The sequence below is a fragment of the Parasteatoda tepidariorum genome, chromosome 7 (genome assembly GCF_982258835.1).
Source record: "Parasteatoda tepidariorum strain Cologne lab strain chromosome 7, Ptep-v5.0, whole genome shotgun sequence".
NCBI classification, from domain to species: domain Eukaryota; kingdom Metazoa; phylum Arthropoda; class Arachnida; order Araneae; family Theridiidae; genus Parasteatoda; species Parasteatoda tepidariorum.
The window spans coordinates 98816581-98843028 of record NC_141761.1 but is presented as its reverse complement, the minus strand read 5'-3'; the positions used below and the strand labels follow the sequence as shown (position 1 = coordinate 98843028).

At 30.7% G+C, this 26448-nt stretch overlaps 2 protein-coding genes across 4 annotated transcripts in view; both read right to left on the bottom strand.

The window, feature by feature from the left end:
• The window catches only part of LOC107450331 (alpha-2-macroglobulin), a 92508-nt gene extending 88614 nt beyond the window's left edge, over positions 1-3894 (bottom strand). Inside the window, exon 1 of one of the 2 annotated variants that reach the window (XM_087168350.1) lies at positions 3755-3894. In XM_087168350.1, the coding sequence (XP_087024476.1) occupies positions 3755-3770 (16 nt within the window). In that variant the 5' untranslated portion in view covers positions 3771-3894. Of the gene's footprint in view, positions 1-3308; positions 3448-3754 lie in introns of those variants that run through there. The other variant, XM_087168351.1, reaches the window with a different exon arrangement.
• Positions 3895-5495: 1601 nt separating this feature from the next.
• The window catches only part of LOC107450332 (alpha-1-macroglobulin), a 70837-nt gene continuing 49884 nt past the window's right edge, over positions 5496-26448 (bottom strand). For both annotated transcript variants that reach the window (XM_043047101.3, XM_071183087.2), the window contains 10 exons: positions 25109-25285; positions 23076-23314; positions 21481-21718; positions 18960-19132; positions 16667-16876; positions 12589-12704; positions 10577-10667; positions 8633-8707; positions 6604-6706; positions 5496-5643 (listed from right to left, as the gene is read on the bottom strand). In XM_043047101.3, the coding sequence (XP_042903035.2) occupies positions 5609-5643; positions 6604-6706; positions 8633-8707; positions 10577-10667; positions 12589-12704; positions 16667-16876; positions 18960-19132; positions 21481-21718; positions 23076-23314; positions 25109-25285 (1457 nt within the window). In that variant the 3' untranslated portion in view covers positions 5496-5608. The remainder of the gene's footprint in view (positions 5644-6603; positions 6707-8632; positions 8708-10576; positions 10668-12588; positions 12705-16666; positions 16877-18959; positions 19133-21480; positions 21719-23075; positions 23315-25108; positions 25286-26448) is intronic.

Genomic DNA, 26448 nt, shown 5'->3' with positions numbered 1-26448 from the left:
TATGATGCTCACTACGTGCTCTTGCGCGCCGAATCCAATCAATTAAAACGTATTAGCGTTTTATATAATATACGAGTAGATTAGCCATATGATGCTCACTACGTGCTCTTGCGCGCCGAAGCCTATCAATTAAAAAAGAAAACTGTTGCCAGCACGAGAAAAGAAATATCATCGGTTTTATTGATATTTACGTACGTATTAGCGTTTTATATTCGCGATCGCAACGCTCGAGTACGCCATCTAGCGGGAGCCTATAAATATCAGACATTAATTTATCACGTTTTCATTTAGTTCCATCAAAATCATTGACTGAATAAGACGCCATTTTTTAGCAGCAAATAAGAAACAAAATTTCCCTAAGGAAAAGGCCGAAGAACTTGAAAAAAATCTCCAGAATATTAGTAAATCTTTCAGGAACAGAACACGCCAAACATTTGAAGAAAAATTCGTCAATAATTTTTAATTTCTATTATCAACAAACTTGCAACTGATGATTTCCGATTTCGGATACTGTTACAGATGTGTGTATAAAGGTAAAATGCATTTCTTCTGTCTTGAATTCATTACGAATTAAAGTGAAGTCAACATTGCTTTTGTCATTCCAGTGAATAAATATGAATTCAGAACATACAGAATTGTAATAGTTATAACATATTCTTCTTCGTTATGGAATAGTATATATTTCTGTATCCATATAATTCGGAAAACAACAATAAAAAATTATCCAAGTTACTTGAAATAGTGCCATTTGTGCTGATTCTTAATTACTTTTTATCGTTTTCTTGGTAAGTATTTTTTAGTTTTGAAAGAATAAGTTCAACTAGAATTCAGCTATTCTGTTTTTAGCTACATATTCAAATTCATATCAACTATAAAATTTTGCTGTGTAGTATGTTATCTAAAAGTAATGAAGGGTTAAACTATGTATCTATTATTTGAGAATAAAGTTTTCAAACAAGGAACTTATCATTTTGGAATTCTCCGGGAATTATAAATCAGGTAAGTGCAATGATTTTTACAATAAAAAATTTGCTTGTAAATATTTTTTTTTCATTTGATGATGGTTCTCTACAGAATGGTTTCTTACGTCTAATTAAGAACTATAAGAATAATAAAAAAAGAAACAATATGAAAGTTTTTATTTCAATGTAAAGAATTCTTAAAATCGTTTTTTTATCCTAAGAATTCTTTATTTTCCGTTTTTTAGTTTATAATTTTTTGATAAAAATTGTTCTCAAAATACTTTTTTTGAAAAATTAAATGGTATAACATTATGTGTTTATGTATACTTCTTGTATATTCCAATGTTTGAAGTAATATGATTCAGAAAAGTATGGAATAAAAATTCGGTACTTACGCATTAACGCCACCGCCGCTGCAGATTTGGCGGTTTTTAAGTGCCGCCAATCTACACTTAAAATTTTTGCGACAATTCCTTAAAATAAAACACTTTATTTAAAATCAAAATAGTCAATCGGATTTCGGTGGAAAATGAGCCGATATAGAGTTTAGCATAGATTCAAAACAATCATATCGCCATATGAACTCTGATAAATAAGATTTCAAATGCAACAACATTTCCAAAACGTACGTTTACCAAGATAAAGTTTCATGTTGTGGGAATTGGTACATTTTCGTTTTTTCGGTAAAATATTTCCCTCCTGAAAAAATAAAATTGCATCTTGTTTTGTTTTTGGCAAATCCCAAAGACGAATTTTCGTAGCACTAAAAATGGCGACAAAAAAGAATTGATTTTTTGTTTTTGTTTCGTCAGCATTCTTTATTTTACGTTTCTTAGTTTCTAAATAATGATTTTTATTGAAACTTGAAATTTTTTGATAAAAATTGTTGTCAAAAAACTTTGTTTACAAAATTAAATTTCATAAAATTATGAGGCTTATGTATACTTTTTGTTCATTTTAATTTTTGAAGAAATATGATTCTTAAAACTATGAAATGTAAAGTTTAAATAGGCCTTTCATGTTATATCATTAAATTTAGTACAACTATTTCTCGGGCATTAGGTTTTAACTCTTATAAGAATATACATATTTTTTTCTGTTAATGTACAAATATTTTTCCGATGTGTTTTGGATATTCTTTCTCTAATAAAAAGAGATACCATTTTGTTTTCGTTTGCATAAGAAAGAATATCAAGCATTTTTCTTTTTTAAATTTAATTAGCCACAATAAAGAAAAAACGTTGCAATGCTACGTGCTACATTAACGACGTCTCTAGAGTAACTGAATGACTGTTCATATAGAAATCGCAGGTATTAGTCTCATACAACAACGCCCCCTATAGTTCGTTGCGATCGCGAATAATATAGATTTTTAGTCACCCATTTCAAAAGCGTAACCAAGAGCAAAGTAAACACATGGTTTCAAATAATCTAGAATTTTACACTCGGTGGCATTACATCCCTCCCATGTATATCATTGAACTTAACACGAGTAAAAATGATTAAATATTAAAAAAAAAGCATGAAATAAATTCATTTTTTTTATTGAATAGAGCTGTAAGCTAACAATCAGCTTAAATATTTTCTTTTAAATATATGAAGAAACAGTATTGTTTAGAGTTTAACTTATAGCAATTCACCTTTTTCCGAACGTGTTTTATGTTCTCCACGGTAGGGGCAGTATTTGTAAAGGCTGTTTCAACTTCCGGTAGAAGATTCAAGTAGGAGAATTTCTGATGATGTAAACTAAATCGCGTAAATCCACATCTCAATGATCGGGTAATTGCACACCAATGCAGGATAATTTCACAAAGTACTTTTTTTTCATATCTTCATCTGATATTTTAAATTATGAAGAAACCATTTTAACACAAAAATACGACACAATTAAATTCAGAATAATTGAGTGTTCCAAAAATATACAAGCAAATCCGGGACGTCAAAAAAAAAAAAAAAAAAAAAAAACAGTCACGTCAATGCTTTGACGTCAGAAGAGGACTTCAAAATTTCCGGTAGGGTCTGCTTTCTTAGGATAAAGGGTGAATAGTCAATGCTAAACCAATGAGGAAACTTTATTATTCAAACGTTTTTCTCACTCGGACTAATTAAAATTTTTGACGGAATTTTAGTATCAAGAATCTTAGGTTCTAAACTGACCCCTTGCAGCTGCTGTTTAAATTTCAGGACGTTAGCACAAATGGTTCCATAAGAGAATTACACAGAGAAGAGAGATAGGAAATTTGTTTTAACATAGCGGATAAAAAAGTATTACGTAACCTTAAAAAAGAAGTTTAATTAATAAAAGAAATAAAAATAAATCTGTATAATCATGCATAAAATTATTACCTTTTTTGAAGTTTTGATCTAATAGTTTTTACTCTTCTTTCGCTTTAATATCATCCCACAGTTTTCCGAAAAGTGAAGAATGATGTAAAGAATAATATACATTTATAACTCACATTTAAAGCAATAAACAATGTGTTCAAACCCGTTAAAACGAATCGAAGAATTAGGTAATTTATAATGGATGATAGAGTTTAACAGTTTATGATGGCATTAAACGTAAGAAAAAGTAATGAGTGATTGATTTTTATGACACGTGTTGATCTCTTTCTTTTCAAAATCTTTTGTTTTAATTTCTGAAAGGCTTCAGCAATTATTTTTATTAGAAAACAAATAAAGTATTTTTATGTAAGTATCAAAGAAGTAGCGCCAAGTGCAACATAAAATCTTGAAATCAAACATAACTTTTTTATAGATATTGAAGCTTACATTTTGAATTTGTAACTTACTTTCAGGTTTAGTCATTCACAGAAAAACAATCAACGCTGCATAACAGAAGCAAAAAAAGTACAGTTAATAATACAGAAAAAAAATACAGTACACAAACAAAAAATTTCAACAAGTGTACATCACTATCCTTTCAATTCTAAGCTTCTTCTTTATAGCTGTAGATTGCTTAATTTCTTTTGTTGCAGGTGAGTAAAGATATGGGAAGCATGTCTGCCTCTTTACAAATACAGATAGATCAAACAAAATCTATTTTTGATTTCAGAGTTCAGAATTCAGAAATAAAACACTTAAATGACCAAATACATTTGAAAGCATTTAGACGCCTCGAGTTTATCACACTTTGCATTATTGTCATTTATAATTTTAGTAGTTCAGGCACTTTTATTTATTTATTTTACTTCATTTAACTTTACCTGCAGGTGGTTACAAATTTAACACCATTTAAAATTAAAAAAATATCAGTCCAAGGAATATTAGGTAATGGCTCTTTGCCTTAAAACATTAATATAGGGAATACTTTCCTTTTAATAGATTTTCAGAATTCTTGTAAAAATAGACCAAAAAAATTTTAAATTTTGATCAATTACCATTGAAGCCAGTAGGAACACAAAAGGGATAAATTGACTTTGTGCATTATTGACATTTCCAAAAATGTTATGGAACATCATATTTTTAAGGGTTAATTTTAAAATTTTCAGAAATAAAGTTGAAATCAATAGCATCAGTTTTAAATTAAATATTTAATAATTATTCCATTTATGCGTTGAAAATACAAATTTATAATTTTTGATTAGAATTTTTTCGGTAGGTAAGTATTTTGATAAATTAGTTTTCGAAGACAAAATTTAGATTTATCATTTAAAACCTGTTGTTCATACCCTTTTAGACTTATTAAATGCTAAACTAAACTAAATTCAGTACAGTCCATGAACGATCTAAGCCACTGTGACCATCCCAGTTTTCTTGACCTTGCAATCCGAGGTACAAGAACTAATGTTCCAGTCAGCCGAACGTGGAACCACTAGTGTTTAGTTCACAAGCATGCTTGATACCCATTCCTTCGATCCACTAAAGGAATGAAAGCTTTAGTCAACCATGCCCGGTTTAGGGACAGAACAGAAGTGCCAAGCGCAAACACTTAATATGCTATTTACATGCATTTTCATAAGCCTATTAGGTGCTAAAAATATTCTTTCAAAATATTGTTATGACAATTTCAATATTTATGGATGAGGAACAGCGCCAGAATGGACATCGCTTCAAATAACAAATCAGGAAAGTCAAAGGTCTCACGTGACCGCTTTCTGAGCTACAAGATGAACATTTTATGAAAGAGTTTCGATTAAATTGTCGCCACTTCAATTAATAGAAAAAAATCATTTGACTATATAGCAATACAGTATTGGAAAGTTAATAATACATAGTCAACAGAAGATATTTAAAATGTTTTGGTAGAGGTAAATCGATAACAACAATTTTATTGAATCGAAATAAAGTAATCCATTAAATGGTCCTGAATATTCATGTAAACGTGTAATAGTAATGAGAAAAAAAATCGATTTATCAAACTTGATTTCCACTACAAGGGCTTTAAGAGAAAAAAAAATAACTGATGTTTGTTGAGAAACGAAATATTGCTTTAATATAAATTTAAGCGATAGACTTTGATACAAAAACGATGAAAAGTCTGTTAATGCCAAGACGGTGTACTATAATTTGAATAAAAATATACACAAAATAGATGGGGATTTTTCGATTAAATTTATTGTCAAAAATACAATTTTATTTGAATTAACATTTTTTATACAACGAGACACAATTTAAAATACTTTCTTCGTAATGTAAAAAATCACTCATTCAACTGTATAGCTTGTTGATGCGGCATTATCTGCAATAAAAAGGAATTTATGAGTATCACAAAAATTTATTTTAACAAAAAGAATTGATTCTCATGATATTAAACTTGATTTTTAACTATTCCTCGAGATCTATATTAAAACTCTATTACCTAAATTACTAAATTACATTTAAATTTTTATTTATTTCTACAGTGAAAACGGGAAAATGGAAACCTGAAATAAAGCATTCAGTTTCATAGATTTGGAAATATACTGAAGTGTTTCATGTTCATTAGAGTGCCGCGGTTTCCCATTTCCTTTTCAAAGCAAAAATCGTCTATCCATATGCAAATTCCTGATATAATTTTCTTTTTAAAATTAAATAGTATTTTCTATAAGGAGTATTGATTAGAAATTTTGAATGTTTGTGCAAAAAGCAGCAAAATTGCCACAAATTTCAGTTAGATTTAAGCGGTCATATTTTCGGGCTGGAAGATGCCACTTACATTAAAAACTGTCTTTTTATCCTAAACATGCTAATTAAATATATCTTTAAGGAAACAGCGGTCCCCACGAAGTTGAAAAGCGATTGTGGTCTAATTTTTTATTATTTAAAAGCTTACTCTATTGCTGCATAAAAATTTGCAAAAACTGAGAATAAGGCAGCGACTTTACTAATTTTCATCTAGGTCAAAATATGTCGCTAAATTGGAGATTTTTAAAAAGTTTAATCACTTTTAAAATAGTTGAGTTATTCCTTCATTCTAAAGATTAGATAATTCTTCAGAGCAAGATGATATGTAAGTTTAAAATCGTCGTTTTGCTTCAAGTGTAAGGAGCTTAAACTGTGGCTTTTTTATTTTCCTTGACGATAGAGCTTCGAAAAACTAAGTCAATCAAGCACCACTATGAAACCACGGCAAAGACAGATAGAGTGAAAAAGAAAAAGGTTGGAATATCAAAGAGGTTTCTAACCTCCTTTGCCAATTATATAAAATTATGTAACTCACCTTTTGCGTAATATGCATAGACTTTCGCTAATCCTGGTTTTCTATTGTTTACTTCCACAATTTGCTGAATTTGAAAACTAAAACTTTGTTTGTCATTTGTAATCTGAAAAAAATATAATAAGACAAATAATTTTCTCCAATAACGTGTAATATTTACATTGATTTTGCATTTTAAAGAGGTTCAAAGTTTTTAAGATTGCATCTGATTAAATATCGTGAATAAAATGTGGATTTTAATTTAATCGAAGCTGACTATAAATTGTTATATTAAATTAAACTATGTATAAGATCAGTGTTTGGACTCATCGGTATTAAGACTCATAAAAAAATGAAAGTGAAATAGAATGAAATTTTTTTAAGGTTTTTAAAATAATTTACTAAATTTAAAAATTTCGTCTTAAATTATACAGAGTGTTCAATAATTACCCCTCTTTATATACTTCAGCAATTCATGTAAAAACATATTCTACACATTATGAATCAGTTACTAATTTTTAAATCTTTCAAATTCTATAGTGAAAAAAATGGAAGAAAAACAGCAAAACCAATTCGATTGATTAAAATCGTTTTAATAAATCCCCTTTCACTTCCCAATTGATTTGGCGATTTCAATTAAGTCATCCTCAGTTGATTTGACATATTTGGATTACATTCCTGTTTTTATTTCTCATCGAAATATTAATTTGGAGCTCCCAAAGAGTAAACATTTTTCTAGACATATTTGACAATAATTTCATAGGTACATATTAAAAGCGGGAAGATCGTGTTCTATGGCAGAATAATCGCCAACTCTTGGCAACTTCTGGCATCAGCCCTCGAAAAACTGAGAAAATAATAATTTAAAAAAAAATCTAAAAGAAGAGGACCAACTTGAACAGTATTACTCGTAGCCACCTTTGGCAAATATCTACACGTTTTATTTATTTCTTTGTTCTTAAATTTGAAAGTTTTATACCCATTTGGCGTCTTGGCGATTGTAGTTGGAATGCCAGATCAAGATACGGGAAGATCATCGTAAAAGGGTTGATTAAGAAACACAGTGCAGTATATGAGGAATAATTAACATTCTAAGGCTAATTTATATGCCTGAGTATAGTCTTATATTGATTGGAAACTATAAAAGAAGTAAAAAAATTCTTGCTTGCATTAGAAATAACTTAAGGAATTTTTTTTAAAAACTTAACCGTTTATTTCTTTATTTATTTTATCAAATTTAAAGAATAACATAAATTGTTCAATCGGTTATTAAATCGGTTATGTAACCTCTTCATTCTCAAATTTATACTTTACTAACATAGGACACAAGAAATTTTAAACATTCATTAAATTCATTAGCCAAAAATTACAATTACAAATAAAACTTTTAATTTTATAGATTTTCATCAATATTATTTTGCACCAATAATGTCGCGTTGATGAATTTTATTTTTTTATTTTATATCAAAATTTTAAAAATATATGTAATATAAAATAAAAATAATTTCATGTGCGATAAGGGTGTAAAAAATTAGAATGACAGATATTAGAAATTTTTAACGAATAAAAAAACTTATAGTAAAATTATGTGACCTTGCGTAAATATTTCTCCCCAGAGATTCCATTTTCAGTTTTAAAATATTTTCTACAGTCGACGATAGAGCAGCAAGTAGTGACACTGTATATCAAAGAAAAACAATTGCAAATCACATCACAATATACATCACTAAACATCTCAATCAATAGAGTGAACGAAAATCTCTTATGATATTTTCTAATTGTCAACCATCAACGACATATACATGTTGTAATCATAAACCACAATTATTGTTATTTTTTTTAACGCAATTGAAATACGGTGTCAGGGAATTACAGTGTCTTATATCGAAAATGTTATTTATGCCGGAGAATCTAGGAAATTTGCTGCAAGAATTGCTTTTTTTCCGACCTTAATTGTTTTCTTTGAGTTTCTTTGAGTTCTTAACTGTTTATTTTGAAAACCGTAAGTTTACTTTAGATTAACCTGTGTGACCTCATGAAATATATAACTTACTTCTTCAAAGTAGAAGATCACCGAGTTATTTTCAACATCTATTTTTAAGATTTTGCTATCTTCATTTGATTTTACCTAAAAAAGTAAGAAACTTTTCATTAAAATGGGTCATTCATAAAACACATTTTTTAAAATTATTATTATATCAAGTTATCAGTAATTTTAAGTTCCACTGTGGACTGATGATTAAGACACGGTTCCCAGTAGATCAGCGAAGTCAAGCATCACTGGCTGCGGTCAGTGTGCTTGTGGGTAACCAATTGGATCAATTTGCGTTGGAACCGAGGGTGTGCGGTATTGGTCCTCGTTGAACTGTTCTACCATAAAGTGCTCGACTTCGAGTGCAGGTCGTTGGGCTACCGAAGCAGAGGTGCCATCCCCTCTGCAGAGGATGAAAATTGTGATGGCATGTCTTCGGATCATCTTCAGGGATGTTTTCTTTACCGTCGCCAATAGCCCATTGTGCAGTCTAGTGCGACGTAAATGAACTGCAACAACAACTGTAATTTTAAGTTATTTGTAATTTTATTTTCCTCTGTATTGTTATAAATCAATAGTTTGAGTCAAACTTGGTTAACTGACTTTTTGTCTGTAAATTAGATAATTTAGGCTTTTGCATAACTTTCGAAAACCATCCACATATTAAAGAATCAATTAATGAAAACCAGATAGATAACGAATGTTCGGTTTTACCTAGGAAATACGATTTATCCTCACTCTTTTTTGAAATCAGTCATTATTGAGTCCATTTGTAAATTCTGCTTTTTGAAACATTTTGAAACAATTTTTTCTAGTCAGACCATTTCGATGAAATATTCGAGGCAGTTATTGTTAATCTTGTTCTTAACCTGTGCCACGTTGTTGCTGTAAATGGTGGGGACCATTAAAATATGATTTCATAGTTTTTCTTAATTATCTGTTGACAGTCTTTGCTTTTAATTTTGAAATTTGGTGAGAGTAAATTAATTGCTTTCTCAAGCAGCATGCAGCAAACAATACAATTATCTCTTTATGTTTTTCCTTAAATGATTTATATTATAGTTTACACAACTTTTTAATTCCTAAACTAACTCAATGCAAACCAGTTTAAGGGAACTTTTCGTTCCAAATTACTCTGTTGTAATGTTAAAGGTATGGGAACCACGGAAACTCTTACGATTAGTAGCTGTCAATTATAGTATAAACTGTAATTAGCATAGCATATTTTTTATTACTATTTATAAATAGTAACTTTTTTTTGAAGAGTAGTAATTACGTTCAATTTGGTGCTGTGATTCTTTACTAAATAAAACTTTAATTTGACAATTTTTTGGGCAAAATTCTCCGCCGTTTTTTGTAAGTAGAAATTAAATTCACTTAAATAATCGTGCTATTATCTTTCAATCAGGAAAAATAATTTCTAGTCAAGGCAGTTATCTTGACTATCAAATTCACTATAGTGAAATAATGTTAATGTTCATAAAAGCTGACATTTTATTTAAAATTAAACTACCTGAATGCAAACTAACTAAGACAACGTAAAGGAAAGTATAAAAAATACAAATAATGTTACATAAACGGGTGTCTGTACGATCTCCCTTCGGTGTTACATTGAAGCATTATCTTCAGTGTCAATATTATAACACAGAAACTCTTTAATTTCTAAGTAACATTATTTGTACCTTTTGCGCATTATAAACTATCTGATTATAAATAAAGTATGTGATTGTTTCGATACGATATCGATATACGATGCCATTGTTCGAAATATGATTGCTTCGATATGATAATGAAGTAACTTAATCGCCTTTTTGTAAACCAGAAACTTTTAAATTAATGTGAGACATTATTTATGTATTTTGAAAATTGTTTTAGATTATTCATATATGGCACAAAGTTTATCCTTTCCGTATTTTGATCCTCGAATAATTTGTTTTAATCTTCGGATAATAAAATATTTTTTACCTTATATAAACTATCCGTATCAGGTACAAATCCAGTGACTAAATTGATTTCTAGAATGCTCATTCCTGATTGCAAATTTGTGGGCAAATATCTGCAAAATATTAATTACATAATTACTATATTATCATTAAAAATAATAACAACGAAATCAATTTAATATAATATGATTTTTTTCTTAAAAAAACTAGAAAACTATTCCCCATCATTCGAAACAATTTGAGGATTTCAATTTCGTTTGGAGTGAATTATGGAACTATATTTTTTGGAAAAAATTGGAAAATTCTGTTTCTCGACAAAATTTTTTAAATATATTTCTCGAGAAAGCTTAAAGCTTTTAATTTCCTGTAGAATAAATTGAGTATGTCGGTCCAAGCACTTGTTATTTAATTTAATATTTGCAATAAGCAAAACCCTTGAAATACAGATACTTTCCTTGAATTTACTTAAGAGGACTATAAATTCGCTATCTTGTATTTTAGATTAAATTTTATATTTTCGTTTTTTTTTTTGAAAAGCTTTTGATGATAGGTCACTGTACGACTGTACTATGCTGTAAAAACTAAAGAACTAAAATTTATACATGATTTTGTCAAAATAGGATAAATATCATTTTATAACTTAATGAGTTTTGTAATTATTTAACATATCCTTTCATAAGTTACCACTTGGACAAAATATGTATGTTTTTCTTTTCGTAAATTGTAAAGTAATAAAATTATGTGGTTACTGATTTTGGATAGGTTATTTAGTGCAGTACATTTGTCTGTATTTTTAAATTGGTTAAAACTTAACATCATTATTCATACTGATGAAAACCGCCTTTCCTGAAGCTGAAAAAATCTTTTAACTCGAGTTATGAAAACACAAAGATGTTTATCTCAAATTTAAAAACCAAAAACTGTATTATAACAAAATACTTTTCAAAAAATGCTGATGGGAAATTTGTAACCGAAACTTTTTGTCAGAAAAAAATGGAAAATCTAAAACATGTTTTATTTCTCAAATTCTACTTGGCTGAAGGTCTATTTTAGATTGCTATTCATCACTAGAAGCAGGAGCAGTATAATGTTTCAAATAGAATGCAAAGTGCATAGTCCCATTTCACAGAAAGACGCTTGTAAAACATATATGCCTAAAAAATAATAGTTCCTCAGTGAAACTTTGTGAGATAATTTTATTAAATTTTTCCTCGCACCCATTACAATTTTGTCACAATTTTGTGTTATTATTACAGAAAAATTTACAAATCGAATATAAAATGTATGGAACCATTTTGAAAATGTCAGATATTTATGACCTGAAGATAAAGATTCGGTGGTGCAAAACTTGCAAAATTAAAATCTAAATTGTGCACAGTACTTCTAGAATTTTAGTTACAACCTTAGTAGAAAATACAATGTTCTGATGCCGTTTTTCGAAAAAAAATATAAATCGAATGCAAAATGCAGGACAACATTTTAAACAAGGACAACCTTGGTAAATATTTGTTTTAAAATCATTGGTTAATCGATGGAAATTCGTGAAATTAATTTTTAAAATATCTCCTTTGCAACTGCAATTTTATCCCTCAGTAAATACCCATAGCACGTCCTGTAGCTTTTACTGAAAAAAGTTATGTATCAATAGAATGCTATCGTTTAAAGCACCATTTTAAAGAAGAATACTCGTAGTGATATCACTTCATTCAGAGGTTAAAAAATCGTAGAAAACAAACAGTATGAAAAAAATGCAAAAAAATGATTCAACAAACAACTTAACTTTTAGTTCATTCCCTTTCAGTAAATTCGAGATTATTCAGTTATTCTTTCCATACTGAGTTGGTTTCTTTTTTTCTCTTTTATTTTTACTGGTTAACCGGCCTAAGTAGGGTTAATTTTTAGCATTCTCAATTTTTTTCCCGTTGTTTTTCACCAACTATTCTCTAATTCTAACAGTAGGCATTTCTTAAAATCTATTAGGCTAGAAAATACATGCTTCTTTAATAGCTACTTAAAATGAAAACTTCTACTTACGCAACAGAAACATCAATAATTCCATTTTTGCAATTTTTATCTAAACATTTTCCGCTTACTTCAATTGAAAACGTTGTACTTTCTGGTGGCACTTTTGTGTTATAGCGGTGAACAGCCTATGATTAAGAAACATTTAATACATATAATATCATTTTATTGCATAAATTTCCAAATATTAAGGATCGAATCTGACTTACTCATAAAGCCCATTTATTAAATTAAAGATAAAAAAGGGAGTGTGGATGATACCATTACTTTAAAAAATATAATTTTTGCTTCCTAGAGCAATTAAAAAAATGTGAAACTACGATTTTTTCCTATAGCAATTATAAAAAACTATCTTAACACTACATGGTTAGTATGATGGTTGATACACTGTATGTCGTCCATGCGATAAAATACAGATAATTCAACGATTAGACATGCTGAATATCAAATTATACAACTGATATTGGGGAAGATTACTCTATTCTGAAAGCAAAATGCTCTCCGAAATTCCGGCACACACCTAGGAAGTAGTTCATAAGTAGTAACTCGTCGGTTAAGCTTGTCCAACACATGCTGTATTGTAATCAGGGCCGATGAGAATGCTGGCCTTTCCATACGGGGGATATCTTCAGATTGAAAACATTCGCTTAAGATGTTTACCTGGTGAAAACTGGCCTTTTCATCCATAAACCCAAATTCTGCGCCCACGCTAGTTCTAAACAAACGTGCATATTTTTTCATATTGATGCCCCAATAAATTTGGCTTTTCGCAGTTCCGATTTGAATCCACCTATCTGTTCTGGAGTTCAGCATAATTCCACCCCAAAGAAGCAATCCTGCCCAACCGCAATGGTGTCGTTCAGTGATGTTGTCTCGGTGGTAACGGGTATCAAGGGTTCTCCGTATGAAATCCGACATGATTCAAACTGTTAGCTAAACCTGGATTTGTCGGAAAACATCACATAATCCCACTGTTTCGATGTCTTTAGTGCATATTCTCTATTGCAGGCTAATCACTGGTGACAGTGAGTTGCTGTGAGAGGAACGCATCTGACAAGCATGCAAGCATATAGACAAATACTTCCCAAATATCTGCACATGGTTTGCCTTGAAACTGTGGTATCAATGGCTGCAGATAGTTAAAGATACAGATGCGCCTCCTGTGCTGTGCTCTGTCTGCTTAATTTGGCAGTTACTGTCAAATACCATTCTTCATTTAGCATTGTTATTCGGGTGGGGGGTGGGGACCTGTACTGTAACATTATCTTGAAACCGTTTCCAAAAACTACGAATGACACTATGGGCAATTCTTCGGACACTTCCATATGAGTCCGCCTACATCAGGGGGCCTATAACTCTGCCAAGTAAAAAATCCTCCCCATGAGTCCTGTATGTCATAAACATTTGGTTATTGCACTGAGTGGTTTACAGAACGTTTGTGAATAATTTTACTTCAATGCAACCATTCCTCATATACAGCTTTGTCATTGCAACGCATTATTGGTTTCATTCTGACGTAAATCTCATATGATTCCTGAAGATGTATTTCATAATTCTGCTAGCGAAATTTTTTCTTTAGAGTACAATTTCCGTATGATTCATGATTAAATTAAATTTATGGACACGAGTATATTTAAAAACATTAAAATTTTACATTTAGAGCGTTCGTCTTCCAATGAGGTGAATCGGGTCCGAATCACAGGATTGGTTTGTGGATAAGCATTCCTCTTCTTTTTGCACCGACTGCAGTGCTGACGTAAAATATCAACAGCCGGATCATGGGTTAGAGTCCCATTGCCTTTAGGCTAACCGCGGGAGGTTCTTGTGTTCTCCTTCTCCATGTAACGCAAGTTCGAGTTAGTTCCATAGAAAAAAAGGTTATCCACGAAGGCAAATTTCTCCCAATACTTGATTCAGGAGTTCCCTTGTCTTCTGCATTGGGTTCAAAATTATAAGACTACGGAGTTGAGCATCGGTAGTTGTAACCCCAAAAAATTGGACAGACTGTTCAACGAAGGTCGGAAAAAAATTACATTAAGTATATTATTGAGAAATTTTATGAAAGCATTGAATGGTTTCTCTGTTTTCTAGTTTTTTTTATTTCATACATTTTTAGTGTAATTTCATTTAGCGTAAAACCATTGTTACGTCAACATATGGTACTACACTGATAATAGTAATTGGTACTACTGGTTTTCGTGACATGTAAGTAATAGGTGTTGTGGTAAGTAAGTACTTAATATGCTGTTATAGCCAATATGGCAATAGGCATTCTACGACGGTTCAAAACAAATGAGTAGCCTGATTTTATTTTCTATTGTTGTGATTTTCGTATTTTTTTCTAAATAAATATAAAATTTTACGTGGTAATAAATAATTTTTTAAAAAAAATAACTATCTTTTGCTTATGTTACTGATTATCAAGCGATTATTGATTAACAATTTAAGCGACAAAGATCACCATTAGTAAATCACTATAAAAACCACAAATAAAGGAAGTAGTGTTGTAATATCAGTTAAAAATTTCTCTTAAAGCAATCCTACTTAAAATTACTTGGGAAAAAAACTATACAATAAACTTTCCAAGTTATGCAGTTCAAAGAGGATTATATTGGTTTTTTTAGTCTCGTTTTCATTTACTTTCTTAAAAATATTTTGTACAAAACAATGTTTTTTGTGTCCTAGAATATTTTTAAAATATTTTTTTCAAACGTTAGAAAGTTATTTTGTACATGAGCAAAAAATTTATATGTATTATTTATTCTTCTCCATAAAATTGATATTGTTGCCCTTTAAAAATATCAATCGAAGACCGAAGAAATCGAAGATTTTTCTCGATAAAACTATATAGCTGTTGTGATAATCAACTTATATAAAATTTATTGTGAAAAATGTACAAATTTAACATTACTTTGCCCCAAATATAAACTATCACATTTATAATGTGAGATAAAGAACTTATTTCCATTTAATAAACTTTCAATATTTATTATTTTTTTTCATTCTTTATTTATTTTTCTTCTGTCCTTTAATTTTGCTTGCAAAAAACAACATTTGATTAATTTTATATTCTTAATTTTTTAAACCATTACTATAAAGTCGTGGTGGCTCAAGAGATAAAGCGTTCCCCTCCCGATGAAGTGACCTAGGTTTGAGTCCCAGAGGTGGCTGGTGATTAGAATTCTGCTCCCGGCTCGCAGCGAACTAAGTGCTGACGTGAAATATCCTCATTGCTAAACGGATCATGGATCACGGAGAATCCATTTGTCGTCGGGGTAACCGTGGAAAGTTTTCACGATTTTCCTCCCTAAGTTACGCAAATGTGGATTAAAAGCGTCTTGATCCACCAGTCTTCCTGGTTGGATTCTAAATTACAAGGCTACGGAGTTGAATAGTAATATTTGTAAGCCAGAATCGGGGTCCGCTGTCCTATTCAAGTTATAATATAAAATGAAATGAGTGTGTAAACGTTTTGAGAATTTCAAACTTATAGTTTCTTGGTCAAAATTAAGTAAAAACCTGTTCAAGCCGTTGCTTTAAATTAAAAAATAAAACTAATAAGACAGTGCTGAATAAAAAATAAAACTAATAAGACAGTGACAGTGAATTTTGCATTCCTTTGCTCATTAGAAACATTGTTGTTTAAAGGTTGATTAGTGACAAAAATATTTGTTACTGGCATTCAGGTATTTTTTTAATTATTTAGCACCTGATCAGCAATATTGTTATATATTTGTTTCTTAAAAGATTCCCAAGCCACAATTTTACCCTGGCACCAGTTGGGCTTAAAATTGACTCAATAGGGGTCCAATGAGAACAGGCACAGAGGGACCAATATTGAGATGTCTAGAATTTTTAATATTAGTCCTAGAATGGCTTATATAGAGCCTACATTGGCCAATATAGAAACTATATTGGCTAAACAATGGATATAAAATATCAGGTGAATCTGAGAAATCTATATAGGACCAATATCGGAAAAATAACGGGCCTTCGAACCCTTATTGAGCCATTATTGCCAGCCTTATTGAGTTGTGTCATGGGAAATAATGAGTAATGGAATTTTGGCTCACTCATTCTCGTTTCTCACCTGCAAAAGTCCGTAACCGCTGCCTCTTGCTAAAATATTTATTTTACTTGAAGTGTCAGATACTTTGAAACGTTGAATCGAAAACCTGTTGTCATCATTGAGGCTGACAGTTTCTTGTAAACCACCAGTAGTTTCGATTTGAAGGCTAATAGAATCTCCATAAACATATTCTAAAAACTTTGTAAGAGCTTCCAAACCAATACACGTGTCCTAAAATAAAATAAAAAATTGCGAATGATTCAAGAAAATTTTAAGGCTAAGTCATTTGGAATAATTGCTCTGAAACTCTTGGATTTAAAGCAAAAACATAGATAAACTGCGACTTTTTAGAATATACTGAACTAAGAATGCAGATGGAAAAAGGTTTTAGATTTGCGTTTTGAAACACTCTTCTTAATTATTCGAATTTTCTCACTCCTTTACCTAAAATAATATGGTACAATCTATGCAGTTTGTAACAGTTATTCATAATTGTTAGGTTTTATCCATGGCTATAGAAAACGCACTCATTCATCTGAGAAAATATGATACAATATATGGAGAGTTTGTAAAAGTTGTTCTTAATTGTTTGGTTTTGTCCATGACTAGAAAGCGCGCTCACTCATTTGAGGGAATATGATACAATCTGCGGAAAGTTTATAAAAGTTATTCTTATATTTTAGAGTTTGTCCATGTCTAAAAAGCACACTCGTTCATTTGAGAGAATATGATGCAATCTATGGAGAGTTTATGACAGTAGTTCTTAATTGTTTGGTTTTGTCCATGACTAGTAAGCACGCTCGTTCATTTGAGAGAATATTATAAAGCCTGCGTAGAGTTTAAGTCAGTTATATTTAGCTAGTTGTTTTTCGTTTTATTTCGCAAAACAACATTGTTTGTGCCAAAAAATATAAAAAAATTCTGAATTATTCATTAACTTTAATTGCATTTACTAAAGTGAAAATAACTGCCTAACTCGTAATTTATTAAAAAAGTTTAATTTGCTTATAACATTAATTTAAATATTTTAAATTTTAAGAATTAAATGATAAAATACATTAAATAAAAGGTGATATATTATTATTTAAAGAAGGAATTATGAACGAAATTTTGTTTCATAATTTTTAAAGTTTCATTTTTTAACATTTATTACTGCAGCAATTTCCGAAGAGTTGTTAAAATAAAGTATCTTTAATATCTCTAAAATTCTTAAAAATAACAGTAAAATAAAAACCAGTGGCATTCAAATTTAAGCAATAGGTCGTAGGAATTTTCTCGTTTTAACTCGTTTTTTCTCGTTTATTTAATTCCCAATAAAAGGTATGCTATAAAAGAGCAGGTTTAGAGATTTATTTCAACGTTTCATTGCATTTTTTAATTTATTTTATATGAAAGATTTATACTGCAATGTATCCAAACTGATATACAAACAATATTTGCAAAAAATGCATTTAAAATAATTTACAAAGATTGCAACGCTAATAACATTACATTCCACAAAGATGTTTTTTTAAGTACTTCAAATTACCTGAATAAGAAATATCACTTTGAATCATCTTATGTACAACATAAGCGTATGAATTTAGGCAAATTAGTAATTAAAAAAAATGAGCTATGTAAAATGTACGGATGAGGTTATGTTGGGTACCTTTGAGAGTATTTTTGAAGTACATTTGAAGTATTTTTGAAGGAATTTAAAAAAAATGGCGTGTGGCTTAGAAGAACAAATTTAGAGCTTTATCACTCATATAATGAACCTGACATTATTAGCTTTATTAAACGACAAAGAATAAAATGGGCAGGCCACGTTATCAAAATGGATGAAGAACTTACCACAGAAAGAGTCTTTAATGTCAGACCAGTTGGCAAACAAAAAAGAGGCAGGCAGAATTAAGATGAAACGATGGCCTAGAGAAATACCTTATTGTTTTAAAAACTAAAAACCAGAAAACGCTTGCAGGAAAAAAGTTAGCCTGGAAAAAACTTCCTCAGAAGGCCAAGGCCCACCCTGGACTGTCGAGCCATTGAAGATGATGTAAAGTGTATTTTCTAAACATTCTTCACCTGTATTTGTATATATCCAGCACACTGGATTAAACTTTTAATTAGGAATTAACATAGGCAAAAGCAACTGAAAGATCCTTTCGCATTTCAATGACCTCTAATAAATACATTTGCTATATGTATACTTAACATGTATTGTTATGTATCCTATCTACAGGATAAAGCTTTTAATGAAGAAATTAATTTAGAGAAAGGCAAGTGGAGGATCTTTTCCCATTCTAATGAACTATAATAAATATGTATTCTTTACTTGTATTGATATAAATCCTCCATACGGGCTCAAAGTTTTAGTTAAGAAATTAACATATGGAAAGGCAGCTGTAGGATCCTTTCCCATTTCTAACGTTGACAAAACGGCATAGGCAGTTGCTTCTATTTCTTTGGATTTTGTTCCATTCGCTACTGCAAAATAAGCTGCTGCACCTGAAATTAGAAAAATAATTTAAACGTTTAAATATATTAAAATAATTTGAAATATTATATCAAATATGGTATTGGCGCTGTTGTAAAAATGTTTAAATCTTAATTCTGCTAAAGAATAGCAGTATATACAATTAAAGTGATGCAAATCAGTCAATGGGGTGATAAGAGTCCAATTTTTCAATACGATTATTCCATTTGTTTTAGTAAAGCGATATTGCACATAGCGAAAATCGTTCTCATTAATTTCGACACATGCTCGACACATGTATCATGCTCCTATTAAATTACTCTGAACAAAGTTTCAGGCTGGTTGAAGGACAACTATGCATTGCAATTATCCATTATTGCAACTCTCCACTACTGCAACTATTCATTATTGAAACTCTCCATTACTGAAACTCTCCATTATTGAAACTCGCCATTATTGAAACTATCCATTATTGAAACTCTCCAATTATTATTTCAAGTAATTAATGTTTAAACTCAATTCTCATTTTTCTCTGTTAGCTCCTGCAAGGAAAATTCATCAGAATTTTCAAATTTAAATCTGAGCAAAAAATGTAGAGCAATTAGAATATTAAAAATGATTAGGAGTACCCATGTTTGGTACATTTACCATTTAAACTTCAAAAATGTAACTTCTCAAGTATCAAAAAATGCAAAAATATAAAATATTAAAATCAAAGTTCAATTATTTATTTAGTCATACGATTAAAAAAGTAGTGATAGGTGTTGTCATAATAACAGATTATTTCAAGAACATTGCACATGACGTAATTTTTGTCAGGACTAGCCCTTACGGTTTACAGCTCCTTTCGAATAGGAAAGCTGTATTATGATGAAACATCCATTTAAGGTGAAGTAAATTAAAAAATTTAGTCATTTTAAAGATCTACTATCTGCTCCATCTTAATTCATACCAAAAACAACTCTTTCTTTTCTTGGTCAATACTCTCATGCATCCATTTTCGAAATGTCTGATCTCGTTTTGTTCTAAATCTCGTTCTAATTTTCAAATTCTAATTCTTTGTTCTAATTCTCGTTCATATACAGGTATGCTTACTCCACCTGTTAGCCATTCTTCACTTGATTAAAAACTTTATTCGCTTCACAAATATATGAATGGGAAATAGCAAGGGCCAGTCAAAAACAGGGATCAATTTTCAAGACTTGCTAGACTCAAGTAATATCTTACCATTTAAGTTTCTTAGGATTATTTATTTAACTTTCCGTTAATTTAACTTTGCACTCTTTAGTTTCAGTAATCAATATCGAAAACTTCAAATTACTTAGAATTTAATCATTGAAATTTTGTAGCTAGTTCAGAGAAATGTCCTTGTATGCACTGAATTTTATATATATTTTTTTCTCAAATATTAAAAAAAGCAGTATTTTTCGACCTTGTCTGCCTGGGTCACATAGCCCTCCAAGTTCCCATAACAAATCAATACCTGAGGAGTATTGGATTGGAGATTGATCGTGCTCTGGTTAAGGTCAAAATTATGATCAGTGGATAAATGGATGGTGTGCGAATATGTCCTCCCTATAAAACGGATTGGAGCGGATGCGTGTGTGAAGGCATTGAATTCTTGGCCATAGATGGCACCACTGGAAAACAAGAATAAGCACCCCTCTGCCTTAAAAATAGCCTTGTTAGTATTGACAAGTTTCATAAGACGACGACTACAACAACAAAAACTATTATGATAAGAATACAAAAACAGAGCAAATACTACTAAAAATGACCTAGAGTTACTGATACTAAGTAACAAATAATGAGAATGCAATCCATAAATGCATAGATAAAGAATTTAACGAGCATTCGGTTCTAGACTATGAGAAGCACCATTGGTACTTTCCATATTTACAAAACAATCACCTGTCTCTTTTTCGGTGCTTTTATACGTTGACTTCTACTTTTTACAGGACTGTTGCAGCCCAGTGGTAAGAGAATCGGACTTCGGTCCGGAGGGACCTGTGTTCGGTCCTCGACTCCACTAAGCACCATCCACTAAACAACACCGAGTACATGCCTCATGCATGCCTTAAAAATATGTGGAATCCAAAGTCCTGTGGTCAGTCGCTAACCAGTACTATGTGTACAGAGAAAATTTCCTTTTCCTTCAGATCTATGCCCAAATGGAGGAAGTGGTTCCACAAAATTGTGATGGCATGTCTTCGAATCATACTCAGGGATGTATCCCAGACCATTGCCTATAACCTATTGCGCAACTCTAGTGCGACGTCGTAAAGGCAGTACCCACTTCCACTTTATTATAAAAGACGAGTCCAATATTTTGAAAGGAAAGTTTTGCACCAATCACTAAGCAATATTTACTAAACAATACCTGTTTTGTTAAGGTGCCGTCTAGCATCGTCCATGTGCATTTGAGCTTCTTTCAGTTTGTTAATTAGAGCCTCTGTGTATGAGTACATAAGTTGAGTATGAGGATCAGCGGGGTAGTTCTCTTTCAAACATTTAAAAGCTTTATTAATGACAGAAATGTTGTCGAATTCCGTTATAACAAGTGAAGCGAGAACGTAAGCAGTAGTGCTGCCAGTAGAGTTTCCATACGTTAATCCATCCTGAAAGTAAAAGGAAACAATAAATATTAGTTTGGGAATTATTGATATAAGGTAAATGATATAAATATAATTGATATATAAGTTAAATAATATAATTAACTGATATAAAAGTGTAATGTAAGAAGTAGTGTAGTGGAATAATCTAAAACTGATGTAAATTAAATTATACAAAAGTGTAGGCTACTTCTGTAATCAGAAACATTTGAGAATTATTTTAGAAATTCGTAATTCTAGAGAGTAAATGTATAAAGAATATGTATTTAAAGATCAAGAAAATATAAGAAAAGATAAAGAATATATATTTCAAGATAAAGAATATTATTTTACTAAAGATCCAAGATTCAGCAATGCAGGTGCAATGTATGTTTAATGCTCTTGCAATGCATTTATAATACTTTTAAAACCTGTAACTTCCTAAAACCCACGGTACTGTCGGCCACTGTAAAAATGACTTCTTTTTTATTATTTAACTGTTAAAAAAGAAAGAAATTTGATTAATGAAACAGTTTTAAAAACTGCATTTATAGTTTTTTTAATTGAACAATTAGTTAAAATACTGATGCGCTTTAATTTTAAGAACAAGGATGTAAGTAAGGGGAAGCAAAATTGACTATCTACAGATGTTGAGACTTGTAATGTCTGGCAAACACAAGATGAGTCCCATTCCCCAGTAAGTAGCGGTCTCGATGGCAACAGACTGGTTGATTTATTTTTAGGTGAAGATAGGACGTTGAACTGACAACTGGTTTCCGTTTGTTGGTTGTTGACTAATACCCCTATAACTTTAATTACTTCTTTAAATGAGTGAGCCTTTCAGCATCTCTGGAAGTTCCTCATCTCGCAGTCTCCAGACTGTATTCATTTAGGAACCAGATCTTTTCAGGCTAAAAAGACAACGATATCAGGTCGTTTTGTATAAATAGGCAATTTTCTCCGATGAGTAAAGTAACCCAGGGGCTCAGAGAATAGAGCGTTCGCCTCCCATTGTGCTGGCTCAGGTTCGAATATCAGCGGTGGCTGGTTGGTGGGATGGGAAATATGCTCCCAGTTCGCACCGACCACAGTGCTATTGAAAAATATCCTCACTGGTAGATGGATCATGGGTTAGAATTCTCTTGCCGTACGATCAATCATGGGCCTTTTTCGTGGTTTTTGTTTCCATGTAACGCAAATGCGGGTTAGTTCCATCAAAAAGTTCTTAATGAAGGCTAGTTTGTCATAACGCTTGATATAGTCTTCTGGACTGGGTTTAACATTGAACATTGTTGAACATTGATAGGCGTAAACTCAGAATTGGGTGGGCTATTCAACACCGGTTATAAAATAAAATAAAATTGTCGATAGTTTAAAAGCTTACCTGCACATCGAAATCAATAATTTGGCCAGTGTTGGGAAAGCACCCATTATCTAGCTGTTTGGATACGATCCAATCTTGCATCTGCCGGAGAATAGAGTCTTCGATTAAGATATAATCTTGAGCTTCATAAAATGAGCGCAGTACGAAGGCAGTCAGGAACATACTACCCTCCTCATCGGCATCACCGAAAGTACTGAAGGATCCATCGTCATGACGGTATTTCATTTCACGTTGGTATGCTAAAATAAAATAGAGAATAAATAACACCGACAACAATAAGTAAGTCGCAAGAAATGTTTAAACAGATTTTGACTGTAACCAGATTGCAGATTTTAGTTATGAAAACAAACTCCTTTTCTAAGAGTTTATTTTGAAATTCATTGTAAATTATTTGTGAAGTATGTTATTTATACTTCATGTGAAAGATTAACTATTTGTAATTAAGAATTTTTTTTTTTTTTTACCATTATGAATTATTAAAATGCTGACAACTGGAAATTCATTTTAACTTATATGAGAAACATAAAGTTGATACAATTCCTTAAAAAAAATGTTGAAATTTTTGTCCTCTTCCTTTTATTGGAAATTAATTAGTGACTTATTTGTTAAAAATTTGACTGATCGTAAATTCTTAAAAAAAGAGATATGATTGTTGAAATATTCCCTTTTGAAAATATTTTGTTGCTTATTTGTTAAACATTCGACTCATTACAGCTTCCTAAAAAAGGGAAGCAATTGTTTGCCTCTTGCATTGTCAAAATATTGAATTCTTGGATGATCATTGTAACACATCTGTGAAGCACTTGATTTATCCTACTTTTTAAGTGAAAAAGAAATTAATAGCATTTAGAATTTGTTAGCATCTTGAATTGTTGTAATCTTGAAAACTGAAAATTCAATCATCGTTAAAAACATTGTGAATTATATCATATTGCATTATTGAAATATTAATTATTGGAAACATGTTGCAACTTATTTATAACACGTGACCAATTGTAAATACTTAAAATAAGGAAGTGATTGTTTGCTATATGCATTGTTGAAATATAGACTTTTGAAAATTCTATGTAACTCACAGTGAAGCATGTGACTGGTCGTAACTTCTTAAAAAATGATTGATTGCTAGCAATTTGCATTGTTGAAATGTAGACTTTTCTAAAGTTTCTGTAATGTAGTTGTAAAACATATGGCTCATTTAAACTCTATGAAAGAAAGAGTTACTAATGGCGTCAAAGTAGAAGTATTTTATGACATATTCTGTTTATGGCATAAAGTATATAAAACCAGAAAAATAAAAAATAAAAAGCAGATCTGTTTTACCAAAATTTGACTCCTAAATTTTTTAAATTGCTGGTTAAAATCAGAATTTTTCTGGATATTTGTTTATAGGCTTGAGTTGATGAAAAAAAATATTAAATCTCTTTTTAAAGTTCAAACATAATAGTTTCTACATTGTCCAAAATAAATAGAAAAAATAAGCAAGTAAAAACATATGATGAAAATAACCGTTCTCATGTTCGAAGGGGTAGGACGAAAGCCCCTGATATAAATACTTAGAAATCTGGTCATAAGCAAATGTTGAAAATCTCACGCATTAGGGATCAAAAATAATTATTTAAGCAAGGAAAAACATAAATCTCTTTTGAAATCTAACAAATCATTGCCAAGAAAAGTGGGAATAAAACTATCAGAGCCTGCTTGATTGCCGGAAGAAAAAGAGAGGACTTTAAAACACGCCCTAGTTTCATCAAACAATCAAACTGGTTCTGATGTTTTTAACCCTCAAAATATTAACTTGTCAATCGATGGATTTTTTTTCATTTTCACCAGCTGAAATATAATATTAATTTGCGACAGCTAATGCGTATGCTACCATTATGCAAATGTAAACATTTGACAAGCACAATGCATCAAGAGCGGTAGTTACGGCACACCCTATATAATCAGATTATAATGCCGTGAATGATAACACATCAATTTTGAAATGACATTCACTCTGATTTACAAAGACGCTTTTATGAATTTTAATTTACCTGTATTTAAGTTGTTAGTGGCTCTGTTCCTTATATCATTCGTGAGTAGTCCTATTTCAGTTAAGTAGTCTAGGACTAAGTAGTTTGGCACGAAATTGATCATATTTAGTTCTCCTCCCTGAGTTGGTAAACTAACAAGATTTTGTAGGTTATTAATGGCTGGACCTAGTATATCGCCTGTAAAATAATAGAGTTTGAGAAGGTATATTATGCACAGATCATATAATATCAGAATAAATGATGTAGGGCTTATTAAAGTATCGTTAGTTTTTTTTAAAAAAATAAAGAACAAATTAAAGCATTTTGTAGTTTAGTGCAAAGCTATAACTATTTTTACTATACTATACTATTTAATGTAAATAGTATAGAGGGCTCATGCTAAGCATTCGCCACCTAACCAACTGCAATAAAATCGTAAATTTGGCAAATAAAATTGTGTTTTGGCGAAAGTAGTGGTGAATGATTTTTCCCACTGGAAAGAAAAATATTAATTTAACTGGATCTTAAAAATTAAGTCAAAATGAATTTTTCTAAATAAATCAATACTTTTTATTCGATAACAATAATTTTCGGTAGATGCGAAGCATAATCAATTAGACTTGTGTCCAAATAATATAAGACTGAAACAAACAAATAAACAAGCAAAATAGTTTTCTATGGGAAGAAATTAATCATAAATAACTATTATGATTTGCATTTGGCGAAGACTTTCGAAAATTGGCGAATACTTTTGATATTTGGCTAATTTACTGGCTAATAATTTGAAATCCTTATCTCGGGCCCTGAATATTCCAGAAATAATTTTAAAACGCTTATTTTGTGGTTGCATTTGCGCCATGAAAAGGACATAATCAGAAGAAAAATTTACTTATATATAGGCATTCTGGAACGTTTCTTAACACGCAGAATCATGTGATATTTTATTACGCTAAAAAAACACATAATTATAAGTCATTTGTTATGGATTAGAAAACTGTACGAGATTTCAAGGTGCATTGAATAATATGCACAGTGCATATAAATTACAGATGTAAAAAAATGATTCCAGACTGCAAAAACTATGGTATAATATCTCTCCGAATATGATATTGAAAATCCGAAGCAATTATGTGAGGGAACACATTATTACGGGTCAGCATCAAACCATGTGTTTATAAACGTAATTTATATCAAAACTCTTAAAATTGAAAAATGATCATCCGAGAAGTATTTTCACTTCCAAAAATATTAATATTGTCCTGCTTTGAATTTCAAGAAAAGCCAAGTAGAATATCCCCGAGTAGTTTATTTGAAATTTAGAATGAGCTGGTGAGAGCTTGTTGTCATTTTCAGCAATCATA